Genomic DNA, 22,704 nt, shown 5'->3' on the forward strand with positions numbered 1-22,704 from the left:
CACCGAATAAATAGAGTGGATGCTTGCTTGATTACTTTTAATACCACTTGATTGATATGGTTAAGGGATTGAAAACAACTTATTGAAAGGGAGTTGGTATCCAGCCTGAAATATAGGTCTTATGGTGCTTCATGGAGAATCACTGGGCCAGGGGGACACACACAACACAGACACTTTTTTTCCTTTTCTGACTGCATGGCAGCATGTAATATAGTAGTCAGAGTTAACATTAGAACTAGAAAAAACAATTGGCTGTCTTGGTGCATAAGTGAAAGAATGTTTTCCAGCATTTGAGTTAAGCATTTAAATGACCATTTGCTGGTCAAGCTAAAATTAACAGTCCTACGACGCTGAGGTTTTGAAATAGCTGTCAAGCTGATCACCAAGAACTGGTTAGCAGGACCTTTTACTTGCTGGTCTGCTAGCTTAGTTTAAATGGCTGCGTATTCGGATCTAGTCTTTGCCTTAAATAACTGTGAACAGTAGTGATGTATATAGCATCAACTGAAGCAGGTTTGATGAACCATTACGATATTACAAATGTCTGTCTTGCATTCTTGCTCAACAAATGAGTTCATTGCAACTGGACTTTTCAAGCTGGACTGAGACTGTATTGGATTTAAGTTCCTCTAAATGAAATTATCCCAAACTCAGGACTGAGTAGGGGAAAAAAAAATTCCTGCCCTATTCCACATACTCTTCTCTCCCCATCACACAAAAAAATGGAAGAACAGAAAAAGTTAGGGTTTTTTATTTATTCATAGTTATTTGGAATATCCTTGCACTAGGTGATTATTTTAAGCTTGTATCCAGATACTTAATTCTTAACTGCTAAACAGCAAGCTATTTATGAGTTACTTCTGTATTGTGACTGTGTCCAACACATGATGCCTTAAATCTGGATTACAGCAAAATAGGCTCCTTCAAAACCACAAAAAATTGCGTGTTCTTTTATATTGGCAAGGGGGGAAGGAGGGGGAAAAGAATCTTGGGACTTAATTCCTCCAGTAGTACGAATGAGGATTCCAAAGTTGCTAGATGTTGAACTTACTCTTGTAAACAGCCTTGCTTTAGAAATTATTTGTTCCTTACATGAGTAACTGCTATGACAGCTTTCACTAGGCAGTTAACTGTGCTCTAATTAAATAGAAAATGGCTTTTCTGTATTTAAAAGTTACTAGTAAACAAAAATGGCTTGTTTTTAATCTTGAGAGCACTTTACACTATTCCCAGTTTCAAAGCAGGAAAAAGTGGGATTTTCAGAAGAGTAGACTTTGGAGCACTTACCGTAAGTTAGTTTTGACCAGTAACTGGCATTCTTCCGTAAGCACTTTTTTTTTTGTTTGCCTTTTTGGTAATAAATAACAAATGGAACAAATAAAGAAATTGCGAATTCAGTCATGGCAATCCTCGTCTATTTAGCCACAAAATGAGAAACACACGTGTTATCCTGCAGCTTATATCCATATTATGCAGTTTAGAGGTGGCTGCCTCACTTCTGGGGGAAGGCGGACGGTAAGTGTGCTTGGTTTTCTGCAGATGTCTATAATGCTTTCTTCCTTCCAACACAGGGCATAAAACTCCAATGCAGAGTTTGGTAGCTCATGCAGATATCCAATGAAAATGGAAGCTACTACTGTGTTTCAAGCAGTCAAACAGAAATGTTTTATCCACAATAAAGGTGTTTGTTAGCTGTTGAAGCCATGTTCTTGCAGGGAGGTGGAGCTCAAGCAACTGTTATCAGTTGCATGCTGAGTGTGAGAATATAATTTATTCTCCATCTATTTATTTCCGAAGATGCACAATTTTATGATGGCAGTACTTCTATTCCTTTTTAAAGTCTCCTAGACTGCTTATTTCTAAATCTTTGGAAATATAGCTTTTGTTTTTTCTCTGAAAGCATCACTAGAAGGCCAAAGGCTTAGTCCATACAAAAATATAATGTGACAGGAACTGAAGAAATATGCTACCAGAAACAGAGCTGCCTAGTCTAAATGTAATTTGTGAGCATGGTCAGTACTAAGTGATGAAAGAACGTGAGCCTCATAATAGATATATTTACATTAAGAAAAAATTGGGATCCATTTGCTTTAAGACTTAAATTACAGCATGTGAAGCATTTTGTGAGGATATAAATACTATTTGAACAACTGAGTACTGCCTGTCACCTGTGTGTCCAGGCCTCAGGGTGGCTGCTGCTATTATCACTTGAAATACCTGAACAGACTTTCAAGAGCAGCCTTCAAAACTATCAGGATTGCTGCTTCGCTTTCTCCTTATTTTGGTAGTTATTATATACAGGACAGGTTTGAAGTATTCTGGCTGGACTGTTTCTAACTATGATTATCATGAAGAGTTCATAGTAGGCAACGTGGGACAGCAGCTTGACTTCGCATCATACCAAAGACTATGCAGCTTCATGATGGTAGTAACTACATTTGGCAAAGCTGTGCCTTTGTGTGATGCTATTGTGTTTCCAATTTCAACAGAGCTTGCCTTCTCTCTTTGTCAGTTCTAATTGTCAAATCAAAACTTTTTATTGAGTCATCAGTTTTGTAACTGATGAGCTGAACAGCTCTGTGTTTTGAAGTTGGGATCAACAAAAAAATCACCAAAGCTCTGTGGCCTGAGCATGTACAGAGTGTATTGTGCAATCCAAGACAAGGTGCAAGCAACTTTGTGTACTGGTTGTGAAATGGGTTTTGCTACTCCAAAGAGCACTCTTCTGTCCCTCAAACCTCCTCAATAATGGATGACAAAGAAGGTATTTCAATTTCCATGCTTGTCTCTGAAGTTTTTGCTCCAAACTGCCACCCTCATTGACATTCTTCAGTAGCTGAACTGCCTTTATCTTCTCTCATATTTAAATTGTGTGACTTTATATCTTGTGTTTCAACACGGTTTTTACGCAACCCTTTCTGCCTAGGTTTAATGTGGGGGTGACAAGCCTGACAATTTTCCTGGTATCTTTGTCTTTTCTAAACAATATTGTTGAATAAAATGCTCTTTCCATATGTGTCCCTCTGAATTTCCAGAACAATCTGCACAGTGGATGCATTGTTGGTGTTTCAGAGTTCACGAGCAACATTTGTAATGAATTTTTTTCTGATATATGGAGGTTCTTTTTCTTCTCTAACCTCAAGTAAATAAAAAACCTTAAAACTGGATCTGCAGTAAATCACCTGTACCTTTTACGCTTTACTAGAAGGCAACCTGGGGGTCTGTGTACATCACCCAATGAATATTGCAGAAGTTGTTCAGTTGGGATTACATGAAAACCTGTGCCACCTGAAAGTCAGCTCAAAGATTATCAAAAACTCTGGTTGGCAGATAACTGATGGCAAGAATTCTATTTGCACTGAAAAGTTCTACTCAGCCTTTCCTGCCTGGGATTTTTATTTTAGACTCAAAATAATGACTTACAGGAACCTTTGGGACACTCTTTATGTTCTGTACTAGCCTGAGTCTGGTCACTCTTTTAGGAATGGTAACACTTTACTACGTGCAAGGGGGTTTGGCTGCATTTTTTAGTTAATAATCTGAAGTTTCAGAATTGCATTTCAGGGTAAACCTCAACAGTACCTAAATACTTGGTAATTTCTTGGAATAAGATAAACATTTGCCTTTAGAAATCCTATTAGGTACCCTAATCTATTATTGGAGTCTAAGGGTTCCCACTGCTAACTTTATTGACAACCTACCAGTCTTTAACCCAAGATGCCAGAATAGATATTGATACTCAGAGGTTTATAGTTCTACATCAGTAAGGAGATGGAAAGATCATATATTCAGCCAACTTTGCAGACACAGGAAAAAACAAGCTAGTTCTCATCCATTTACTAGACCAGTAGATTTCAGTTTCTTCCCTCTGTTGATGTTACTGTTGAGCGGTTGAAAAATATTTAATAAAATATTGTACACCAACTTTTCAAAGCATTGTCTGTTCATTATGAAGTTACAATAAATTGTAGTATTGCTGGAGTATTTGTAAGATGAGCTAATTACAGGCAAAGGAATTGTTTTTGAAAAGGCTGGTGGGCTATATCAAACTTCAAGTACATTACAACTTTCCACAGTTTCATAGAACTGCAGAGTATATTGAAACTTTTAGGTTAGGAAGAATCTCTGGAGGTCTTGTACAATGTTCTGTTCAAAGCAGAGCCTTAAGTTATCCAGGCATCCTTTCAAACAGTCCTGAGTATTTCCAGTGAGGGACATTATACGATTTCCCTGGGCAACCTATTCCAATGTTTCATTTTTCTCGTGTTAAAGTTTTGAGTTTCCCCTGAAGTAATTTTTCTTCTGTAGAAGTTTCTAGGAGATACGGTATACCTTTTTCTTTCTTATTTTTGAGTTATAACACTTAATATAACACAAGGTAGGTGTGACTGCAGCACGACTTTAGGTGGAGTTATGATTTCAAAAATCTGCATCTGTTCCCAAGATGGAGTATCATTCTGATGTACCTAAGCATGCATGCTTCGTCAATATTTGAAATACACACACATGCTAAGCATGTTAGGATCTCAAAACCTCAGCAGCACTAGGGAAAGAAAGCCGGCCCCTGAGTGGGCATATGAAAATTGAAGAAAAATCTCGAATTGAATGTACCATGGTTAATCTAATCACAGTCTTTTGGGGCCAGAGCACAGAGACAGATGATCCATTAATCTGTGCCTGATAGCGATCATTAAAGGGTACTCAGGAGAAGTGCAAGAACAAGGCAGGTATTCAATACTTTCTCCCAGGCTCCCAGCATTTTTGGCTGTCAACAAGCAGATTACTGATTTAGGTGCTCAGAGTCCACCAGAGAATCAATGAAAGGGAATTCTGTGGAAAATGGACTTTTCACAGGGTTAGATCTGCACCTTCTATCAGGTACCCCAATTTCTGTCACCAAGCACACAGCAAAGCCTCATACCACCTAAGAGTTTGAGATGTCCGTCTTATACGGATATAGTTCTTACTTCTTTATCTTGTTTCTGCTACCCACAGAAATTGGGCATGTTTGTGCTTTTTGCTCTTTCCTTTTTTCAGAATCCCACCTGCTAATAGCAACATCCTTGGCCAAGGATCCATTTACTGCAGGCCCTAGCTTGAGATCAGGAGACTTCTGGGAAGACAATTGTTTAGGAGCAGCAGACAAGACAGTGGGAGTGCACGATACAGACACTTCCAGCAGCAGCTCTGGTGCATGTTTACCGCTGGAGTGTGTGACAGTGGAAAGTTTGAAGCATCTGAGCCAGTCAGGGTCAGCTGAGTGTATAAAAGGTTGCAAAACAATCCTGTGATCCTTGAGCTGTTTAAGATTCAATAGTTGGAAAGACACACAGGTTGATTTAGTGTCTCAATAACAACTTACTATGTATGTAACTTGAACATACAATAAATGCCATCAGAAAGCTGAACCAACTGGTATATCTTCCTTGTCCAAACTGCAGATTTCTCAACCTTGTGGTATCAGGTTACATTTGTTTGGACTCCTGACATATTTGTATAAGGGAAGGGGGTCAAAGAGTGGAGGGCAAGGCCCTGCCTGCAACAGCCCATACATCATGCTGCGAGAGCTGCAGGTCTGCCAACTAGCTGGGCTCAGCAAAGAAGGTCCCATTGTAGAGCAGTGGCAATGGCATTAACCTGAAGAGATGCAGAGAGAGATTGCTTCACAGTGGATGAATACTCAGCATGTAAGGCCAAATTGGAATAAATTACAGAGAGCAAAGCTCTCTGTTTTCCAGCATTGTTACCTGTGAAGATAAGGTCACCAGTAATCTACTGGCCTTGTTTTTTTCTTGAAATTAACAAGTCCTCTTACAGTGCATCAGTTTAATGTCTAACAGTGGGTACTTTAAAGAAACTTATTTCTATAAAGTAATGGTCTTTCACTTACTGAGAGCCATGAGTTTCATGGCATTTAAAACTGGGCACCGATATGAAGAGTCACTCTGAAAAATCTAGGCCTAACTGGTGAAGTATTCAACTTGGCAAGCTGTAGAATACTTAGATAGCTAAACACTCCTCTGTTTTTTCCAACTATATAAGTCAAACTATTAGCAAATAATACCTTTATTTATGCACCTTCTTTCAACTCAGGAAAGCATTTTAACTTTTACCTAGGCTTAAAGGAAAACACCACTAAAGTAAATAAGCTAAAATAAATCACAAAGACATGTACTGAAGTGCTGCATCTTTTGAGATGTGCTGCTGTGCCTTTGTCTTCAGCTTGAAGTATGGGGAGCACAATCACTGTGTGAATAGGGGAAATGCAGATGTCCTCTGTGTATTATTGTTTGATTTTCTTCAATAACATGACCCACAGAGAAGCATGAGTATGCACAAAGATCTAAAGAAATCTGAGATTTCTAAAAAAGGGAAAAAGAGCTGGCTTATTAAGTCTTCAAGGTTTTTTTAATGTAATTTTAAACCACCAAAGATTTTAAGATTAAGCAGATGTTTATACATCGAAGTACCAAGCACTGCTATGAAAGTGAAGCAGAAAGCAGCTTGAAGGTGCTTCCAAAATTTTGGTCTACGGTCTAAATACAAGCTCATATGTGATTTTGGTGTACTGCCCAGGACTGTACTGGAATGTTTTGTTTGACAGCTCTTCAGAAAAAGCTTTCCACAGAGGAACAAGAGAACTGAATGCTCCATCTCCAATAGATTGTAAGCTGAGCAGCTGGAGCACGTGGGGGCCATGTGACCCATGCACCTATCAAAGGGTAAGCTATAATTGGAAGTCTTTGTTCCAAAGCCACAACAAAAGAGACATTACCTATCTGCCCTTTGGTTATGGGAAAAGATCAAATTTCAACTCTTAATATTGTATGTTCATGTTTGATGAAAAATACAATACTTTCAGATCTGAAGCCATAAGAGTCAGAGAAGACTACATCCAGATGTACAAAACTTGTCAAGCATTCTCATTCAAAATGTTTTCTCGATAGAAATTTTCTATATGAATATTACTCTTCAATACACTTTTTTTTTTAATAAAAATCTTTTTTTTTTTTTTTTTTTTTTTTTTTTTTTTTTTGTCAAAAGCAGACTTTTATTTCCTTAGGGGAGTTCTTATGAGACTTCAAGACAGTGAAAGACTTGAAAGCATACAAGATATATATGATGTATTTCCTCCCTGGACTGAAAATAATGAAATAGTGAAATAAACTAAGTAGTGAAAATTAAACTTCTCTACATACCTGCTAAGGAATTATTACTAATTATTTTTTCCTGCACACTTTTTTTACACCATGAGCCATGCATATGAATTTTCAACCAAAAATTTAACCAAAGTTGCTTCATTTTGGAAAGTTCCATTGTTACATTCTCTTTTCTATCTAAGCAATGTTAATAGTCTTATTTATCCTTCAAGTTTCGCTCTAGAAGTATTGAAAGATTTGGACAATTTGGTGGAACACCATGCTTGCAGACCTTAGGAGACACACAAATCTGTAAAACTGGTGAAATATGTCCTGAAGAGCAAGAACAAGATTGTGGTACTGACTTCCAATGCGATTCTGGTAAGTTTAGGTTTCATGCCATACTGTTGTTAACCAACAACTCACGAAAATGTGTTTTATGTAATTCTGTGAAGAAGTTATCTCACTTTCCATTGAAGAGAAAATACATAGACAAAGAGAGAGATATGTTTTAGTGCTTTTCTAGGTGGGGATGATTTCCCCAGTGCCTTATTGCTAGGGTTTAAAAACATTCTCCAGTGTGTAGACAGGTGGCTTGCAAAGTCACAATGCCAAAATCACAGCATGACCAATATTTGACAAGGGGTACATTCCTTTCGTCTCGCACAATAATTTGTATCTAGTTTAAGTTCTTCTCCCATATTTTCCACTTCATTATTAAAATCTGAGCATATTGTGAGTGTCCTTTCTTCTGGTGTAACTGTTCCACCTGCTACAGAATCACTAAGTTTTATGAAAAATCACTGGGAAAAACTAGGACTGAGGAATTTTAACAAAATGGATAGGGAGGTTTACTGACCAAAGTAGCATGACAGATGCTAGCTGGAGACCAGAATGCCTCTAGATCCAAAGTAATATGTAAGTTTGTGAAGTGGTACGTGCATGGCAAATGGATGAATGTCGTGTTCAAGACCCGTGATAAATTGAAATAAAATAGTAAAAGTTAGTGGTAATAAAACTAGTCGAAACAGGAAAGGAAAGACGGTAAGTGAATTCTGAGTGCCAAGATGTTATCACTATAGCCTTTATTTGAAATGTTGTGAAGAGCACTTAGGAAAGAAAAAAATTAAAGTATGTGCTTAGCTGCTAGCTCACAGCCATTGTGTGGCACTTTCTGGTGAAGCAGTTGACAGCAAAAAGTGTTGTTTTATTATGCTAGGACTAAATTTACCCCAATTCTTTAAATTCTGTAGAAAAAAATTTACAAAAACCTGTGATATGCACCCTCAGGAAAATTACTGTTTCACTGTTGGTTTAGAACATAAATTGCTACCGTTTTAAAAACTATTTTGTCCAAACAGATATAGTCCAAATAGCAAAAATTTAAATAATTTATAAATAAGTATTTGTTGATATTGAATTAATATTTTTCTGTAATGTCTTAATACAAATTCAAACAAACAAACAAACACAACACAACACACTAATAAACAAAGGTTCATATAGAAACAGTCACAGGAAGTAACAATTTTCTGTGAATAACAGCAGTTAACCTGTCACTTAATTTTCTTAGCCATCCTAGTAAACTCATAGGTAAATATAGCAGTACAAGTTTTTATTTTCATTTGAAGGAGGCAGAGTGTAGGACTGTAATTCCTTATGACAATAACAGAAATAAACAGACAAAGGTCCCAATACGGAATAGCTGAGGATGTCATTTAAAGTCCATCCTGGCAAAAAAGTGCATTCATTCCATGTTTTATTCTTCAACTAGGTCGATGTATAAAGCGACGACTTGTGTGTAATGTAGATAACGACTGTGGAGACTTTTCTGATGAAGATAACTGTGAATCCGACCCACGATCACCATGCCGTAACCATGATATTGATGTGTCTGAAGTTGGCAGGACTGCAGGGCAAGGGTATGTAATGAAGTAAAAAGTAGTATTGGGCATCGTGAAGAGTCTAGGACTGTCCCTAAAGCCAGCTGAAAACACTGGGGCACACTGACATTTCCAAAAGCAGAATCTGAATCATGTTCTCGTTTGTATTCTGAGATGCTATGTAGGTTTTGGAAGAACAACTAACTACTGTTTTGTTTTGTAGACCTGGGGAAGATAAAATATTTATATAGACAGTGTAAACCAATCATAACATTAATACATAGAATCAGACATAGAAATTACTTAATTACATTAATATACTTACAATCTTTATCATTTAAATGATAAGTTTATATAGATATGTTTCAAGTGATATTTCATAATGAAACAGTCAATCCAAATTACTAAAATCCAAATCTAAAGAGGAGAAAATGTATCTCGATTATTTATATAACAGGATGCCTTACTGCAACAACACTGTCTGAAGATTTTTTCCAGTATTGCGTTCTTCAGTTCCCAGATCTTTGTTGTTTACAGTTTTGCTCATTAATCTAAACCAAAAATTAGTCTTTCTATTCTCAGACTACGCTGGATTTCTTTCATTTCAAACAAAAAGAAAGCGTGACATATTGTTTATCTACAAATCGAGTCAGACTGCAGCTATCTAATGTGGAACAACATGAAAACAAACGCATGCTACAGCGCCACCTTGTGTTTAAATGAAAATTATGCTTCCTTTCAATTTACTTTTGATAATAGTACTAACACACAAGAGCAAAAATACTGCCCTTGTATCATGGGGAGGTAAACCAGATACTTAGACAATTTTGGAAGTAGTTTCTTTATTATTTGTCTTATAATACATTATGAAAATCTTCCATGAGAAAATGTTGTATAGATGTGTAGTAGTGATGCCAGTGTGATGAATTGATAACCACTTTCTACACTCAGGTAGGTATATGGACATGTATCAGACACAAATATTGGAAATACTGGAAAGGTTCAAACTTGTGAAACAGACATAGAAAGTAAGAAGAAAAAAATCCTCCAAAGAGCAGTTATTTTTTAAGTCTTTCTTCTTGTACATTGTAGTGGTTCAGATTTCCTCTCCTCTGCTCCAGAGAATTCTATTACTCCCCTATGGCACATCCTGGAAGAAAAGACAATGCTAGAAGTAGCTGTATATTCCTCCTACAGATTCAATGGATCTTGTACACACTCAGTACCAAAGTTTCTACCAGCAAACAAACTAATAGAACTTATGAAAAAAAAAAAAAAAAAAAAGGTTAGAAGTAGCTGTTGATATGCCCCTTTTACACCTATAAGGAACACTTCCTCACAAATACATTGGTCAAGGAAAAATTGGTTTTACCTCCTTTTGTTCCTGAGAGTCTCACTTTATTTCATGTTTAGTATCTATCTTTGATTTATTTCTCATTATTGGCCCTTAAAATGCTTTGCAAAAGATATATTGTTATATCTGTTACACAGAGGAGACAACCACAAGAGTTGGGGCAAGCTGTTGTGGATGAAGCTAGATTCATTTCCACAGATATAGTCGCCATCTCTTATAGAATCTGACATTTTCAGTCATAATACCATTGTCTACAGACTATGGGTGCTGACACATCCTTTTTGAAGCGTAACCTCTCCTGTATTTCTTCTGTAGAATCAATGTTTTAGGGATGCAGCCAATGGCCAGCCCATTTGACAATGATTTTTTCAATGGTCTTTGTGAAAGAGTGCGTGATGGAAACACGAGGACATATTATCGGAAGCCATGGAACGTGGCTGTTCTCACTTATGATGTAAGTCTAAGTCCTTCTGTGAAAACTAGGGTATGTTTAACTGAATGACAAATCCTGACATCCTCTTGGAAGTCTCAGCATAGCTCTTTATTCAGGCAGCAGCTGCTTCTTAGCACAGCTTTTGATTAAGTCCAGAGGCAAACAGGTTATATTATCATTTGCTTTAGCAGTTAAGCTCAGTTGTATCAGAGAAATTCCCACATGTTCATTGCTGCACCTGTGCATACTTTCTGGAATGTTTACAATAGCAGTGTATGAGATGAACAGGAGATGTACAGAAAGGAATATGTTACCTTACTTTTACTGAGTAGGGCATCAATCAAGCTGCTTTTTCAAGGACACACAAAAGATACCAGTAAAAAGGCAGCAATAATATTATGATACTCTGGTCCTGCTTGGGCTCTCTAACCAAGTAACATTACTTTCTTTGTGCCACTGAAAAAAAAAAAAAAAAATCTAATAGGCTTTTGAAATTCAGACTATAACTTTGTCACGGAGACACCCCGAGGTTAGTTTAAGGGACAACAGGGTCCAAAACAACTTTTATTAAACCGTTGAGAAACAGGGTTTTAGCACTCCAAAAGTGACTTAAATACAGGTTCGGATATCAGTTGAGGAAAATTATTAAGGGGCAGCAACTAATACAACAGGCGGTCCACAGAGTGCATGCACATGGCTTCACCCAAAACAATGCTGGAGCCGTCCCTGAGTCCCAGAGGAGTACACACTTGCCTGAACACAGTGTGGGATTATTTTAGAAGAGATACACGTACTCGTAGTGAGTACAGAAAGTTAGTACACTCGCGATTGTGTGAGGGTAAATTTATAATACACTCTCAATCCTGCGAGGGTTAATTTACTTACACATGCAAATGTGCAACGAATATTACACGTGCTTATGTGGAAGAACGGGAGGAAAATACACTCGTGAAAATACGCTTGTGCGAGGAAATAATTTATACACGTGCTCGTATTGAGCATGCAAAGTTACATGTGCAAATGTGCATGGAAAGTAGACGTGCTTGTATTAAGCACGGAAAGTACGCGTGCAAATGTGCACGGAAAATTACACGTGCAAATGTGCATGGAAGGAAAATACACCCGTGATTATGCGAGGATTAATTTTACACGTGCTCATATTGAGCATGGAAAGTTACATGTGCAAATATGCACAGAAAATATAAATATGTTCGCAATCCTGTGAGGAGAAGTTTTACTCACACCCGTGGAGGTAAGGCAAGCGGAGTCTCCATCCTGGGGAGGGAGGCTCTCGGTGGCAGCATCTTGCTCGTGCTCTGAGAGACCTGCGACAATGGGCGGAGTCTCGATGAGAGTCTCGTTTTTATTGGCTGATCAGATCTGACTGTAGGCATTTCGGAAGCTTCTCTGCACCCCCACACTGGCTGTGGGTGCCCCTGAAGCCTCCAAACATCCCCCACACTGTCCGCAGGTGCCCAGCGGCTCAGTGGCACCTCCACTCTCACTTCTCCTAACATCCCTGGCCAGGGTGCTCTGGGCCAAACAAAAGAAGCTGTTAGCCTCAAACAGCAGAGAGAGAGGGAGTTGTTCCTACTCCTTCCATAGTGAAGGGGGAGAGAGAGGGGTTTGTATTCTGCCACAAACTTCCAGTGAGGTTTGGACACCAAAAGTGTTCATGATTTGGAAACATCCATATTGTCTCAAAAATAAAAGAAGTATTTTGCTTACTAAGTGCTTTGCCTATCTCTGTAAATAGGAACTTAATAGAACCATAGCAACTTAAATCAGATCCTGCCCCAAATTAGTGAATCTAACCCAGCTATATTTGCTCATATTTGATTTTGATGAAACTATATCAGTTACTAAAACTCTATGGTCTGGTAGCATATTAAAAAAAAAAAAAAAAAAAAGAACACTGAAATAGGTATTCTGAATCAGCTATTGTCTTCCATATGAAAAGAACACAAAATCATAATTCTAATTCATGTCAGATGTCAAGACCTGTTAGCAAATCTTATCTGTGTTCTAGGAAGGAGCTACATGTACTCCTTACATGTAAAGGAGCTGTTGACACACATAAAGTACATTGATAGTGTTACATGCTGAGAATTAACATTCATTGAAATATTGTCACTGCTGTTTCCTGTCTAGTTTTGAACTACTGAGCTGATCTAGATGACAGGGTAATACTTCCATTTGTTTTCTTTTAAAAGAATAAAGAGCTGTAAGAAAATGTATTGCTAATCTATGTAAAGTATGTTTTTCTATTACTGCCTGGTTTCCTTTTTCACACAACCTTTTTATTATCTTTTCTAAGACAAAAGCAGACAAAACCTTCACATCTGTGTTCTACCATGATCGTGTAAAAATGTTACGAGAGGTTTACATAGAAAAACAAAAACACTTTAATGCTGACCTGTCTCTGAAATACACACCTACTGAAGGAAGTGACAAAACTGCTTCAGAAGGAAATTACAAGTATCACTATAACAAGAATTCAAGTTTAAGTTCTATCTTGAAAAGTTCCACAGAAAGGGTAAGTTTAATCAAACCAAAGGGTTTAATGTAATCATTTTACAAACAGTAAAATTCACAGTGTTGTAATAATGTAATGTTAATCTTTCTAAATATTCTAGTTGCCTGTTGCTTTTCTGTCATTTATTCACAGAAATGAAATAGTAAAAATACTAGGGTTAAGATTTCAAATGTGGCCAAAGCATAATCAAATGCAGCTTCATTTTCCCACTGTTTACCCTTGACTAGCAACCACCCTCATCTTCAACAGTGGCTTGATGTTAGAAAGGGCCAAAGATCTTGGACTTTGTCTTGATTAGAAACCAGATCTGATCTAGTGCAGTGTGGCTAAATTAGGTCAAGTCCTGGGAGAAAAACTACCATGGATTAGGCCTACACTAGATAAACACAAAAATAGCACACTGCCATGATTTTGGCCTGTATCTGCTCTTGTGCTCTCATAAACAAAGCCCATCCTCTGCTGCCCTGCAGTATGTTTGAAGGGAATGTTCCCAGTGGACAATCCATAGAAAGCAAGCCTATTTTGGAGGTGCACAGAAGCCATACCACTCTACCTGCCCTTTGAGACAGATGAAAACCCCAATCATATTTTATTTACTACTAAAAAAGTAGCCTTAGCATCTAGTGGGGTCAAAGAGAGAGACAACAAAAAATTATACTAGTAATGCTAGACACTATGGCCTAATACAACAGCTAGGTGCTAGTGGAATTAACTGTCCGGGTTATATATCCTTTCCCACCATATAGGCCACAGTCTGTGATTGCCACAAGCCATCATGTGCAAGCTACATCAACTGCATAGCTCTGAAGTACTCCATATGCAAGGAAGAATAGATCTGCCTAACCTGACAGTCTTTCGAGTTTCTTGTCAGCCTTGTTGTCTAGGATGCCTTCAGAGCTCTAGAGATCCAATGGTTATAAGGGAAAATTAAGTTAACTTTTATAACTGATTCATTAAAATAATGCTGTAGAGAAAGGTCTGTACAATAAAGAGAAGCTGACATACAGCACTGACTTTGTATTGATATGAGTTTTCTTGGGACAGAAATGGACCATTTAAACCTCAAAGCATTCATCTCCACAAAGACAAAAGATGAAGTTCTGTAACTCAGGGTATATTACAGGCCACTCATAGTCTAGTGGCTTGGGACTGGAGTTTTGGCATCAAATCATTTCTTGGAGATCAGCTTAGAAAATGAATCAGATCTGTCACTAGCAGGTGTCTGTCACCATAAACTCGAATTGTTGCAGGTTAGTGGAGTGGCAGTCCCTGATTGAGAACCCTCCAGGGCTCACCTGCAATCTAAGGCAAGGAGCAGCCCAGGGACACCAGGAGAGTAAGGGAATTTGCACATGCTTGATGGCTGGAACATTTGCACCTACAAAAATTACCTCACAGAGATTCAGATACCTGATGATTTTTGTCAGTCTGAAACAGCAGTTTAAGTTATTTTAAATGGTGCTAGCTAATGTGATAGTCAGTTCCTAAATCCCTTTTACATACCTCCTGTTAGGCCTTACTATTAAGGAAGTCATATAAGTGCTGCAGATAATAATGGGGTATAGAAGGCACATGTTTGCTTGAAGTCTTAAGTGTAACTCTTTCACAAGACGTCATGTGTTACAGGCAGCAGCTAGGTCCTCATTTCAATTGTATTAAACCAACTGCAATGTAATGTATGAAAATATCAGTCACTAAACCTAGAGTTAGAATGTATTTATAGGTCAAATACCTCAAGGGGATTTTTTTTGTGCGATTAACTTTCATTTTATGATGTTATTTTGGGCTTTTTTGGTTGTAATTGGAGTTGTGCCCTTCCTTCTGACAGTCTAACAGAGAAGTGAAACAAAAGAGAGAGGAACTTAGTTCTGCTCTGACTATAAACAAAGACAAAACTCCATCTGACCTCAGTGGGCAGTTTCTGTTATCTGGCAAGCCATATGGAATTTCTTTTCAATGTTATGAAAATCAAAAACACACTTCTGGTAGATACTGTACTTAAAGAGAAGACCTTGTCAAATACATCACAAAGAACTTGATGAAATTAGTAAGGTGAGAGTTCTGCAAAACTAGAAGAACAGAAATTATCTAAATCCCTTTCTGCTTCCTCAGTTTAAATTAGAGAACTCATAATTTGAATTTAACAACTGTGTCCCTGTTCCAAAATGCTAGATTGAATACTATGTTTAGAAGTGCTGCAGCTTCTTGAAGCAGAATAGAACAGATTTTGCTGCTGTGCTGCATGCCAAAATGGCATTTTCATCTTATTTCTTCTTACATTCAGAATCAAACCTTCCTGCATATAAAAGGAAAGATTCAACTGGGAAGATTCCAAATGCGGAGCCGTGATGTCCGTCTCACAGATAGTTTCCTTGATGATCTAAACTTCCTGCCTGCTGAATATGATAAGGGAGAATATTTTAAATTCCTAGAAGATTATGGAACTCACTATGCGGTCTCTGGAATCGTAGGAGGAAAATATGAACTTGTGTACGTGCTGGATAATTATGCTATGTCTCGAACAGGTACGGATTCTGTTGTTTTTGTTATGGTAGGCAGATTATCACCAAGTCTCCAGTCATGCAGAGAGATGTATGAGGATTCTGTATATGGAGTACATGTGTATATGCGTATACTGAAAACAGCACAGTTCAGTGTGTGCTGCTTGTGGCACAATAGGGACATTACAGAATTAGATGAGTTCAACAGAGATGAGAGTCAGTCTTTGTAGCTCCCAGAATTATGTATTTTAAGTCTGTAACTGAGGAAAAAAAAAAAAATCTTAGACCAATCTCTTTGAAATATTAGCAATACTAAGTGGTGTGACGTGATTCACAAGAGATCCTCAACGCCTACAAAATCTGACTAGAAAATCTGCCTAGGAAATCTTAAATCCAGTTTGCTGGTTGTTACCTTCTTGTCTTACATTCTAAGAGCATGGTGGTGGTGACAGAAAGTAAGGAATGAATTGAAGAACTTACTAGAAATCATATGGTGCACTTGAGTGTGATTAAACTGTATAACAGACTTTAACATTCACACTGGCATTTTCCTTGCTCTGGTTAAGATAGAAAAGTAGTTATTTAATCCTCTCTCTTGTACAGTTGAGATACATGTGGGCTTGTGACAGATTAAGTGATCATTCTGGAATAAAGTTAGAAAAGGCAATTCTCATGCTGATTTTAGAGATCAAGAAATAAGCACCTGCTGCATGGAGCACCACCAATAATATTACTATCAGATGTTCAGGCTATGCAAAGGGATATGGGGCAAAGATGTAATCTATACCAGCATTACTCTCTTCAGCACCTGGAGGTTATGGTGTTGGATTTTTTTTTCTAGTACCAATCTTGACCAAAATTCTGTCTGAACAGAAAAGTGACATTTCAGATGACGTGTTTGAGTTTAATAAACAGAAAGGAGGTGTTGGAGGCAATAGAGGATAGAGCAGGATTGAAACTTATGTCAATAGAATACTTCTATGAGATTAGTGGTGTTAATTAACTTTATGAGCAAAAGTAGTGGAGAAACATGTTTGCAATTGGGAGACAGAGACTGGGAGGATTCTGTAAATTAACACATAGAAAGAGCAAATGGTAAGCAGCTGAAAAAGACAAAATTCCAATAGAATATATGGAATAGTGGTCCCTTGAGGGACATCTGCTTTCAGCTAGACCAAGGAAAACAACAATCAGTTTTTGGAGGGTTTTGGACTTTTTCTAAACACTGTACATCTCACCTGCCTCTGTTCAGGCACTTTAAATACTATCATCCTCATATTCATTATATGGAAGAGGAAAAAGCAGAAGATAAATGGGAAGAGGAAAACCATTAACATTTCCTATAGCCCTGAAATTTATTTTCCATGAGTAATAACATCATTTATAGTCATCCCTTTAATCACCAAATTATTTCCATTTCCAGGTATCAGTGTTGAAGATGTGAAAAAATGCCTTGGCTATCACTTAGATGCCAATATTGCATATAAAGACTTACAGGCCACTGTTAATATTGATGATGGTAAATGTGAAAAGGTTCACATGAAGGACAAATGTAAGTTTATCCTGATTTTAAATTCTATCTTTTGCTTAAGGAAAGATTATACCAATTGATTGCTTTTTTATAATGATATAGTTATTGCTGGTAGGGAAAGGACCAATCCAGTAGACGAGTAGAGGTAAAACTACCATATTTGCATTCTACCAGGGCAAGCCAGGCTTAGCTTGTGTCCTCGGTAGACACACACAAAAACACACTTGTATAACACAGCTTCACTCCCATTGCTGGTACAGACCCCCTGATGCACATCAACACACACGTCCCTACACACATTACGGATGCCTCCACTCTGGCCATAGCTGCTCAGGTTACACAACAACTGGCCCTTGGATCCTCTTGTCTCCAGTTGCCTCACACAGACACACACTCATATGCAAACAGGCCTTGGCAAACCCTAGGACCTTAAGGTATCTCATGTTTTTGGCACAGAACCCCTGGTCAATCCAGCAGCCTACTATTCTAGTTGTCTCACTCTGGAGACACCTACATTTCTAGGTCACTTTGATACTTGGCTCCCAAGCCACTTGCTGTATTCACTTACTAGTCTGGCTTGTTACTTGTTAATGATCACACACTGACATATGAATCTTCACTCAGTTCAGATATTGGCACCACAAACACCAGGATCCTGTCAGCCATTGTCCAAATCCAGTTGCTGGCATTCAGATCTCCATCCACACGCATGTACCTGGAATGCAGTCCTCTCCCCCAGGAAAACAGTTAGAAATAGAAATTAATGGCAATCCAAGAAATACTGCAAAAATCAACAACAGCACATGGCAGACAGCCTCACTGATCAGCCACCTTTCTATATGCAGTCTCCTTTTTTGTATTTATCCCTCTATTTTTCCCATTCTTGTTCCTCCCAAAGCCAACCTATTCCCACTTACCTCTTCAATAGCAGTCCTATAAGTATAGTCTAAGTATTTAAGTTTGTGCAATCTCAAAATGCCCTCTTCTGCACGCAGAGAGCCTTTCCATTTACTCAACTTGTGGTTGACTCATCCTCAGCCCCATCCCGTGGGGCTAATGGGTCTGCTGGGATGGGTCTATGAGGAGTCCAGGCAGGGGCTCCCTTTCTGTGATCAGGCTACTTGTGTTCCCTTTCCTGCCATCATTCCTTTCTGATCCTTTGTGTGTCTGAACATGAGTCTTTTATCATAGAATCATATAACATCCAGAGTTGGAAGAGATGTACAAAGATCATCAAGTCCAACTCCTGTCCCTGCATATGAAATCCCCACAGTACATATCATGTGTCTGAGGGCATTGTCCAGTCTCTTCTTGAACACTATCAGGCTTGGGGCCATGAAAACCTCCCTGGGGAGCCTGTTCCAGTGCTCCACCACCCTCTGCATGAAGAACCTTCTCCTAATGTCCAACCTAAGCCTCCCCTGGCACATCTTCCTGCCATTCCCTCAGGTTCTGTCATTGGTTGCTGAAGAGATCAGCGTCTGCCTCTCTTCCCCACCTTGTGAGGAAGTTGTAGACACCATGAGGTCTCCTCTCAGTCTCCTTCAGGCTGAACAAACCAAGTGACTTTAGCACTCCTCATGCGGCTTCCCCTCCAAACCTTTCATCAACTTCATATCTCTTTTCTGGACACTCTCCAGTACCTTTATATTGTTTTTATCCTGTGGTGCCCAGAACTGCACACAGTGCTCCAGGTGAGGGCACACCAGTGTAGAGAGAGCGGGACAATCACCTCCCTGCCCCCTGGCAATGCTGTGCTTGATGCACCCAGGACACGGTTGCCCTCTTGGCTACCAGGACACACTATTGGCTCATGTTCAACTTGAAGTCTACCAGAACCCTCAGATCCTTCTCTGCAGAGCTGCTTTCCAGCATCTTGTCCCCCAGTCTCTATGTAAAGCCAGAATTGCTATTGCAAAATCCTGTACTTGCCCTTGTTGAACTTCACGCAGCTGGTGACTGCCGAGTTCTCCAATTTGTCCATATCACTCTGCAGGGCCTCTCTGCCCTCAAGAGTGTCAACAGCTCCTCCCAATTTAGTGTCATCAGCAAACTTATTTAGTATTCCCTCAAGTCGTGTGTCCAAGTCATTTATGAAGACATTGAAGAGAGCTGGCCCTAAGATGGATCTTTGCAGAACCCTGCCAGTGACTGGTCACCAGCCTGGCATAACCCCATTCACTAGGAGCCTTTGAGGCCAGCCCATCAGCCAATTGCTCACTCACTGCACTGTGTGTTTACTCAGCTGTGTGGTGGATATCTTGTCCAGGAGGACACTGTGAGAGACATTATTGAAGGCTTTACTGAAGTCCAAAAATATGTCATTGACAGGCTTTCTTTGGTCAACTAGGTTGGTAACCTTGTCGTAGAAAGAAATTAAGTTTGTTAAGCAGGACTTTCCCCTCATGAAGCTGTTCTGGCTGGGACCATTGACCATGCTGTTGTTCAGGTGGTTTTCAATAACTCCCAGAATAATCTTCTCCATGATTTTGCCACACACAGAATTGAGGCTGACGGGCCAGTAGTGGCCTGAGTCATCCCTGTTGCCCTTCTTGTAGATTGGGACAATGCTTGCCAGCTTCCAGTCATCCAGGACCTCTTCAGATTCCCAAGAGCCTTGAAAAATCACAGAGAGAGGTCTCACTATGACATCAACCAGCTCATTAAGCACCCTTGGATGAATCCCATCAGACCCCATTGACTTGTAGGGATCTATCTGGAGTAGCAAATCCTGTACAAGTTCTGGATTGATTGGGAGTTTATTGTTCATGCAGCCATGTTTCACTAAGCCATGGCTATGGAGGCCCCCAAGTCCATCTTCATTATTGGAGATTGAGGTGAAGAAAGCATTAAACATTTTGGCTTTGTCTATGTCCCTGTTAATAAGGTGACCATGCTTACTGAGTAAAGGGCCAATGTTATCTCTTGTTTGCCTTTTGCCATTAACGTATGTTAAAAATCCTTTTTTAATTGTCCTTCACAGTACTGGTCAGCTTCATTTTTAATTGAGTTTTGGCCACATGAATTTACATGACCTAAAAATTGCAAAAGGCAAAGAGATTTACTACTGAGCACAAAAGAGCAATTGTTTTCAGTGCTCTGTTCTTGTGTTTTTGTTATGATGCTACTATTCCAATTCCTGACCTTTTCTGGTTCAACTCAGGTGATACAGTTGCACTACTCATATTATCTTTGACTTTTTATCAAATATGTATGATCTCCATAATGCCTCTCATTTTGCATTACCCCTTCTTTTCCTTCCAGGTATATGGTTTTCTAATTTAATTTTCTCCCACATAGGAGGTATAAGCAAATTCCACCACAACCAGTGAGATCTTCTTTCTACAGTCATTTTGCAGAGGTGGAATGTTTGCATTAAAAGGACAGGGGTTTTTCAATATTCATGGCAGTTACACTTTCTTCTTCACTCTCTTCCTTCATTCTGCAGCAGAACTTAAGGATGATGCTATCATTGATGATGTCATCTCATTTGTTGATGGAGGGAAGATTGACTTTTCAATTAAAATAAAAGAAATGTTACTGCGAGGATCCAAAATGGTTGACGTAGAGGATTACATACAGTGGGCTAAATCTTTAGTTGATGCCCCAGTAGTGATACAGCAACGGGTAAGCACAACTTCTTCAAAGCTGTTGTTCTTACAGTTTGAAAGCTTTTATTCTAAGATGGAGGTGAGAGTTCAAGTTTATAATGAACTTTAAGGTATGGGTATACCAAAAGGATTAAGAACTTTGGAAAAGTATGTTATGTATGGACACTTTTTCTTCTACAGCCTTCTCCAATACATACACTTGTTCCAGTTAAGATGAGAAATGCATATTTAAAGAAAAAAAATTTGGAAAGAGCAATCGAAGACTACATTACTGAATACAGTGTGTGCAAATGTCAACCCTGCAAAAATGGAGGCACCCTTGTGCTGGTAGATGGAGCCTGTACATGCATGTGTTCAACCTACTTTAAGGGAATTGCTTGTCAGATTCCCAAATCTACATTAATTAAAGGTTAGTACCTACTCCAGAAAGACAAAAATTAGCATATTTGTTATTGTGAACAATATCCTGAAAAAATGAGCCTTCGTAAGGACAGAAGGATGTCACAGTAGTTCCTTATACCTAGTGCTGTCAAAGCTCATGGGTATATGGTATGGAAGCTAGTGTAAGTTACTGGGTTCTTTCCATAAAGAGGGCACTCAGAGTTCATTGTCTCACATACATTGTTGTGTCTTGGAATGATACCCCAAGCTCATTTAAGTACACAGGAGCATTATTGAAGGATTGTGCACTAACTGTAAGCTGATTTCAGGCAAAATCAATCTCACCATATCCAAAGCTGTTATGTCTTCAGTTTCCTGTAGAAGCACTGTGTTTGCTAGTGTATTATCATATTTCATAATTACTGTGCTGGATTAATATTAGATTGGTCTACAAAGGGGAAGAGGTAGATTAATGCAGTTCCACAACTGACAATCTAAAAAATTTATTGTGCAGTAAGCTCATTCCCTGTGGCCAAGTTTTTAAAGTGTAGGTGCCCAAAATAGTCCTTAGGACTTGATATTCAGGCAGCTTCCTAGAGTGGCAAAAATGTAGAAACCTCTGGGCTCTTCAGCAGTCCCACTGACAAGGGCATTTTCAAAAGCCAAATCTGAGCAAAGGAATGTATTCTGGGGGATGCTATGATCTGCAGGGTCACTATGATCAAGAATGCAATAGTTGTATCATGGTCGAGCCCTAATTAATCCTTCTGTCTCTGCACAGAAGACAAAGAGATACTGAACTAATCTTATTATGGTGTCTTAATACCAGTTGTCACTGATGGAGGCTGGAGCTGTTGGAGTGCCTGGTCCACCTGTATCAATGGAGAAAGCACTCGAACTCGTCAGTGTAACAATCCCACACCAGAACCTGGTGGCAGACCATGCCAGGGAGAAAGCATTGAAAAACGGCCCTGTGGAGAAGAAAAATAGTTAATGCTACCCAAAAACAGGTAGGTAGCCTCTCTAAGTACTAATATGTTATTGCTGTTTAGAATAAATGGTCAGCCAATATTTGCAGCATTTCAATGACACAGCTGAAATGATGGGTAAGTCCCCTTACATTTCATTTAAATCTTGATACTGCTTTTGAAAACAGCCACCTGCTAGCTGAAACTCATTTGCGTTTGAATGTCTTGACAAGCAACGTTATATCACAGACCTTCAAGAGTAAAATGGTTAAGAATAGATGAAATATCCAGGTCTTAAAATTCAGATTCCATCTCTAGTCAGACTCTCCGTCAAAAAGTTATGTCTTAGGGACAAGGAAAGAGAAAT

General features: G+C 38.8%; 1 protein-coding gene across 1 annotated transcript; it reads left to right on the plus strand.

Annotated features, from left to right (window-relative positions):
* Nucleotides 1-1,429: 1,429 nt before the first annotated feature.
* Nucleotides 1,430-22,359, plus strand: C9 (complement C9; the record flags this gene model as incomplete). Its single annotated transcript, XM_080362832.1, has 11 exons — nucleotides 1,430-1,515; nucleotides 6,605-6,722; nucleotides 7,373-7,520; nucleotides 8,914-9,061; nucleotides 10,692-10,830; nucleotides 13,127-13,345; nucleotides 15,630-15,870; nucleotides 17,270-17,398; nucleotides 20,826-21,004; nucleotides 21,169-21,397; nucleotides 22,199-22,359. 11 exons carry the CDS (start codon nucleotides 1,430-1,432, stop codon nucleotides 22,357-22,359), a joined length of 1,797 nt encoding a protein of 598 aa, XP_080218958.1.
* Between the last annotated feature and the right edge of the window lie 345 nt (nucleotides 22,360-22,704).

Source organism: Nesoenas mayeri (genome assembly GCF_963082525.1).
Source record: "Nesoenas mayeri genome assembly, chromosome: Z".
Taxonomy (NCBI): Eukaryota; Metazoa; Chordata; class Aves; order Columbiformes; family Columbidae; genus Nesoenas; species Nesoenas mayeri.